The sequence below is a fragment of the Punica granatum genome, chromosome 7 (genome assembly GCF_007655135.1).
Source record: "Punica granatum isolate Tunisia-2019 chromosome 7, ASM765513v2, whole genome shotgun sequence".
Lineage (NCBI taxonomy): Eukaryota > Viridiplantae > Streptophyta > Magnoliopsida > Myrtales > Lythraceae > Punica > Punica granatum.
In genome coordinates, this window is record NC_045133.1 from 1,946,489 (window position 1) to 1,953,466 (window position 6,978).

Here is a 6,978-nt window from a genome sequence, read left to right on the forward strand (position 1 = left end):
CAAATTAAGAAAAAGGCTTTAGAATAAAACAAGCAGAGGCTTGCTCCAGCTTCTAGTTTGCCTTCCTTGGTCGTTGTTATCTGCAGGTGCCCAACATCATATTTGTGCTTTCGCTCTTCAATTTCTTATCACGTTCTACAATAAGTTATCGGCGAACTTCTTGCTTCCGACTGGTCGGAGCCTGGCAAAGCGAAGAAGAGCAGAGTTAAAGAAGAAGAAGAAGGAGAAGATTGAGAGGTGGAGGAGAGAATTATCATGTCAGATGAAGAAACCGATTCCTGGAAAATTCTGCTGACTGTTTTCATGCTGTTCCTCGGGGGTAAGAAGCAGAAGCTGATTTTTCAGTCTGATTTTCTTTATTTTTATGCCAAGTTTTTGCATTTTTCGAGGAAGTCGATGTTTCAGATTAGAAAAATGAGGAGACCCTTTTCCCGAGGATGATTCCGGTTAACATATCACATGGTTTTCTGAGCTCAAATTCTATCCCGATTGATGGATTCTCGGAAAATGTTTTCTGGGTGTTTCCTGGGTACTGTATTGGTTTTGAGCTCGAAATCCATTCCCGGCGATGAATTTGGCAAACGCGTTTTTCTGGTATTACCCGATTCTTGTATTCATTTTCCAAGAACGCTGCTGTTTCTTTTTTTGTCCCTCTCCCTCTATTTTGAAAACGAAAACCCGACTCCGAGGAAGAGAAAACGAGGGAGATTCTACCAAACTTAAAAGTATGGTATCTGAGGCTTCCATCACTGTCAGATGGCAGAATCCCTGTTTAGCACAGGGACAACGGATTTTTAGTTTCCAGAAAGTGACCATTTTCCGTAGCGCCGAGGATGATCTCAACTGACAAGCATTGGTGTCGGTTTTTTTTTTTTGGTTGTTACGGTGACAGTTATAGCAGTTCTTGGGGATTCCATAGACAGAGACAGAGAAGTTCTGCTGAATCTGAAGCAATTCTTGGAAGAATCCAATCGGGTGAACCGAGGCCACTACTCGGAATGGAATTCAAGCTCCAGCCCCTGCGTTTGGAAGGGAATCCGTTGCAGCACGCCAAACGGCAGCACATCGGCAAGAGTCAGCGGCGTTGACCTCTCCGGGAACACCATCTCAAGTGCTATCTTCCATAACTTCTCTGCCCTGACAGAGCTCTCCTACCTCGACCTCTCCCAGAACACCATCGGCGGCTCGATCCCCCAGGACCTGAGCCAGTGCCCAAAGCTCTCATACCTCAACCTGTCGCACAACCTCCTAGAAGGGGAGTTAAACCTTACAGGATTACGCAACCTCCGCACTCTCGACTTATCGATGAACCGTTTCGGTGGAGAAATCCGGTCGAGCTTCTCCACTATATGTGACAGTTTGGTAGTCTTGAATATCTCATCCAATAATTTGACGGGCAGCATCGGGGACTCCTTTGATCAATGCTACAGGTTGGAGCACCTCGACTTGAGCACGAATAAGTTCATTGGGAACATATGGGGCGGGTTCGGGCGGCTCCAGAAGTTTTCGGTCTCAGAGAATTATCTCAGCGGACAGCTCTCAGCCTCGAGCTTCCCGCAGAACTGCAGCCTCCGGATAATGGACTTTTCCCAGAACAACTTCTCAGGTCTGGTCCCCGAAGAAGTGTCGAACTGCCGGAATCTGGTGATCTTGAACCTGTGGGGGAATAATTTCACGGGGCAGATGCCAGGTGGAATTGGCTCGATCTCGGGCCTCAAAGGTCTTTTTTTAGGAAACAACAGCTTCTTGAGGGACATCCCTGAGTCACTATTAAACCTCAGTAACTTGGCATTCCTGGACCTAAGCAGAAACAAGTTCGGGGGCGAGATACAGGGCATCTTCGGGAGGTTTACAAGTGTCAAGTATCTAGTCTTACACGGGAATTCATACACGAGCGGGATCAAGTCGTCGGGAATCCTAGAGCTGCATAACCTCGTCAGATTGGACCTGAGCTTCAACAACTTCTCTGGCCCTTTGCCGTCTAAGTTGTCTCAGATGCAGAGCTTAAAATTTCTGATTCTCGCGTCCAATCAATTCAATGGAACCATTCCAGTCGAGTTCGGGAGCTTTCCCAGACTTCAAGCTCTTGACCTTTCCTACAACGAGCTTACTGGCACGATCCCGCCATCGCTTGGGAACTTGACCTCTCTCTTGTGGCTAATGCTTGCGAACAATCAGCTGACGGGCCAAATCCCACCTGAGATCGGTAACTGCTCAAGCCTGCTGTGGTTAAATCTTGCTAACAACCAGCTCACCGGAAATTATCCGCCTGAATTAGTCAATATTGGGCAGAACCCAAGAGCGACTTTCGAGTCGAATCTGCTGGATAACGATCATGTCATCGCTGGCTCAGGGGAGTGCCTTGCCATGAGGAGATGGATTCCTGCTGATTATCCTCCCTTCAGCTTTGTATACACATTACTCACCCGGAAAACTTGCCGAGGCATATGGGATCGGCTTCTAAAAGGGATCGGGCTATTTCCGTTATGTGGTGCAGAATCCTCCACGCAAACATATCAAATCTCAGGTTACGTACAGCTCAGTGGGAATTCGCTATCTGGTTTGGTTCCTTCAGAGATTGGGAAGATGAAAAATTTTAGCATGATTAATCTGGGAATGAATAATTTTAGCGGTGAGTTTCCTAGAGAGGTTCGGCAATTGCCCCTCGTGGTGCTAAACTTATCGAGTAACGGATTTTCTGGTGCAATTCCTAGTGAGCTCGGGGACAACAAGTGCCTTCAAAACCTCGACTTGTCTAATAATAATTTTTCGGGTATGTTTCCAACAAGCCTCAACAACTTGACCAACTTGAGCAAGTTCAATGTTTCGTACAATCCATTCATCTCAGGGGCGATTCCAGCGACGGGGCAATTGGCTACGTTCGAGAAGGAATCCTTCCTCGGGGATCCGCTATTGCATTTACCTTATTCCTCCACAGGCCAAGGTCACTCCCCGAATAGCACAAGACATCGAGGGTCCGGTACCCCAAAGAAGCCCTCGAAGCTCGTTGAGTCCATGGTGTTCCTAGCTCTTATCTCGGTCTTCCTCCTATTCGGAATCTTCTCGTTCATAGTATGTACCCTCATTGAGAGCCCGCTCGACTTGGCAGACAGAGATCTCTTGGAAAATGCTAAGTACGAGCAAGAGTTTGGATCGAGTTCGGGCTGCTCTTCCCCATGGCTGTCGGAGATGGTCCCAGTGATCCAATTAGTAAAGCGGGCCTTCACTTACGCTGACATTCTGAAGGCGACTGGGAACTTCTCAAACGATAAGGTCATCGGGAAAGGAGGGTTCGGAACGGTTTACCGGGGAGTGCTCCCTGATGGAAGAGAAGTGGCTGTCAAGAAGCTCCAGAGGGAAGGAATCGAAGGCGAGAAAGAATTCCAAGCTGAGATGGAGGTCTTGTGCGGTGATAGCTTCGACTGGCCACACCCGAACCTCGTGCCCCTATACGGTTGGTGCTTATACAGGTCGGAGAAAATATTGGTGTACAAATACATGGAAGGTGGCAGCCTAGAGGATCTCATATTGGATCGGTTGAGGCTGACGTGGCAGAGGCGGGTCCATATCGCAGTGGACGTGGCCCGGGCCCTGGTGTTCCTCCACCACGAGTGCTTTCCCGCAATCGTCCATCGGGACGTGAAGGCAAGCAATGTGCTGCTGGACGGTAGTGGGCGGGCCTGCATGACAGACTTTGGGCTGGCCCGCACAGTGGATGCCGGGGACAGCCACGTGAGCACGGTGGTGGCAGGGACTATTGGGTACGTGGCCCCGGAGTACGGGCAGACGTGGCGGGCCACCACGAAGGGGGACGTGTACAGCTTTGGGGTGCTGGCAATGGAGCTGGCCACGGGGCGGCGGGCCTTGGACGGAGGAGAGGAGTGCTTAGTAGAATGGGCCAGGAGGGTTTTCGGGCCACCCGGCTCAGACCGGGCTGTGCTGCCTGTGGCCGTCCTGGGGTCGGGCCTGGCAGAGGGAGCCGAGGAGATGTGCGAGCTGCTGAAGATCGGGATCCGGTGCACGGCCGAGTCGCCCCACCTGAGGCCGAACATGAAGGAGGTGTTTGGGATGCTATTCAGGGTTTCTAGCAACTGGAGGGATCAAATTCACAGCAACGGATCTTCTCCAGCATCAAAGTGATTAATTAATCACACACTTCAATTGAAGAGCCAAATGTGAATAGTGTTTTTTGCTATTTACAACACACAAGCACATTGATTAGAATCTCAGACTTGTCTTCTTTTTTTTTTTCTTCTTTTTTTTTTCCCCTTTTTTCCCCCGCCCCCTTACTTCAGAGTTCAGAGGTTTTTATTCTTCTTGTACACAGAAATCATTGTCAATAGATTTACCACAATTTTGATCGGAAATGTTCCTGCTAGAGTAGACAATAACGTGTCGGGATCGAGCTCGGCTCGACTCGCCTAATAATAACATGGATAGTACTAGGATGTCCTCAAAATCTGACTTTACCCACAAAGACATCCGGAAAGTGTTCATACCAAATTTCCGCAGGACTCGAGATGGACTGCATGAGAAACGAAGAAATTCAACTGAGTGAGTGGGGAATTCGGCCCATTGATGTTTAATTATGGACTCGGGCTGAACTATGTGCTAAAGAATTAATGGCAAATCACAATTAGTGGAAGGACTAGGAGTGGGGCTAAACGAGATTGATTTAACTGTAATGGCTAAGATCGTTAGTGGACGAGAAGAATTGCGAGTTGATGATTATCAAACAAATTGGTTGCAAGCATGCGAAATTCGTGGGGGAATTCGGTCAATTGTTGAATAATAATTATCTCAAAATTAATAATGGGACTCAAGCGTTGTGCGAAATTATTTATTAACTATCTTTAGTATATTCTATTATTTAAAATTAAATAGTAAAACCTTAATGTTATATTTTTTTCCCCTTCAAGACACTCTCGCCCTAAAAATCCCTCTCAAGCATCATCATGAGCGACTTCATCGTCACGGTGCCGTGAACCACCCCAAACCACCATATAAGCCATCGCGACGAGTTTTTACCCTCACCACCACCGAATCCGAGCTCCAGTCAGTACTCAAAACCAGATTAAGTAGTAGTACCATTTCCTCTCAAGATCCGCTCAATTTTTGAGACGATTCTGGCGATATCTCTTTACGGGCGGACGAAATCGTAGGATCAATGAGCGTGATAAGATCGTAAACTTTAAAACATAAAACTGCTTTTGTTATACGAGTTGAAAGGAAATGCTTCGTGGGTCCGCCCCCGGATTGTGTCGATTGGGAATTGGATTGAACAATCAACATATTAAGGCCCGCAGCCCACGAGGAGGAGTGGACCACTCGCGGGGGCGGCACCGCTTTTCGATTTATTAAAGACATCATTTAAGCACTTGCTTTAAGCACAAATCATCTCATTCAATTGGTGCATTCGTACGAATCTGGCATAAAACAAAATTCTTAGGAAATCCATTCAGATTGCGATGTCGTGCCCTGACACGAGTGTATCTCACAAGATTCTGTCGACGACATAAGATAGAAAAATCATTTCTTGACCAAACTTACGATTGAACCGAACCCTCATATCCGAGTGGCATTCGCCGTGATTCAACCAGTCACAGCGAAGCGATGCAATTGCGCTTTCAACATGATACTACATATGTGAGATTGAATTCCATTTTCCTTTCACAGGTTCTGTTGTGGTGCATGCGTATAGAGGAAATAGGGAGAATGTCCATTAATATAGCTCCCGGAAATGACCGGGTGATCTGAGGTGTAATCAATTGTATGGTTCAATTTAGCTTTTTCATTGTTGAATAATCAATGAATTATTTATTTACTCATCAGTAATTGTAATCAAATGGTTTAAAAAATGATTGCACAATGATAGGGATTTGCACCATAGAATTCCCGGAAATCGAGAAACAAATTTACGGGAAGCTTCTGGACATTAATGATGTCTGGAGATTGCTCGTGGAGTTTTTTTTTTTTTTTCCTTTGCATCACGATGCATGGATTATGGATCGACTTCTCGTCAGACCTATTGGGAAGGATGCCAGAGTGGGTTCCATGGTCTCTAAGCAAGGATATTGCGAATGGCCAAGAACAGCAGATCCGCATGCGTGAGGAGTTGAGGGAGCTAGTTCATATGCTGCAACCTCAGCAACGAGATCGATCGGTCTGGACAGTTTCCGAATGTGGACAGTTTTCTGTTGCTGCAACATGGGAGTAATTTCTGCCAAGGGAGAGTAAAATCCAATGGGGTAGGGCAATATGGTTTCCATGGAACATTCGCGGTACTTTCATTCATTTGTTGGATGGCGCTCAAGAACAAATTATTAATGAAAGTTAGGTTCACTACGATGTGGCGTTTATGGAAGAGTTTGCTTGGAAGGTTTGGGGTGTATAGAGAAGTGAAGGATTTGAACTCCGACCTGGCTTGGGTTTGTCTATTAAATGTTAGAAGGTTTGGACTCTACTATTCTTCACTTGGTCTGCACGTGTTATATATATCGGTGTGGCAGAAGCGCAACCTTCGAATTTTTGAGAAGAAGACTAGCCCGATCCCACTCTTATACGACAGATATATGATAGGTCTTGTAAAGTTAAAAGTGTGTGCAATTCCTAATCTTGAGGCTGGGCTAGATACTTCATTAGCTGGTAATTTTGACGCAAATAGTCCTTAAATTTTTGTACATTCAGGTTTTTTTTAATCAATGATATACTCAAGACACTTTATTTTTTTCTTAAAAAAAAAAAAGAAGGAACCTACCTAGACTACATATGTGCTCGCGTGTGTGAGTGTTTGTGGGCGGGGGGACCTGTCACAATCCTCAGGCGGAATCAAATGGCCATAAATCCAACAATTTGCTGCCTTTGCAAGTTGAAGCGAATCGTTATGGAGAGTGGGACAGAGTCACTGATATCAAATCATGTTGTATGGGAAAGGCGAGACACGTTCACATTCTCCCCGATCTCGATATTACCAGGGTT

General features: G+C 46.3%; 1 protein-coding gene across 1 annotated transcript; it reads left to right on the top strand.

Annotated features, from left to right (window-relative positions):
- On the top strand, positions 1 to 4,367 carry LOC116215726 (probable LRR receptor-like serine/threonine-protein kinase At1g74360). Its single transcript, XM_031551562.1, has 2 exons — positions 1 to 319; positions 893 to 4,367. The coding sequence occupies exons 1-2, from the start codon at positions 256 to 258 to the stop codon at positions 4,138 to 4,140; spliced, it is 3,312 nt and encodes a 1,103-aa protein (XP_031407422.1). The 5' UTR covers positions 1 to 255; the 3' UTR covers positions 4,141 to 4,367.
- The last annotated feature ends 2,611 nt before the right edge of the window (positions 4,368 to 6,978 follow it).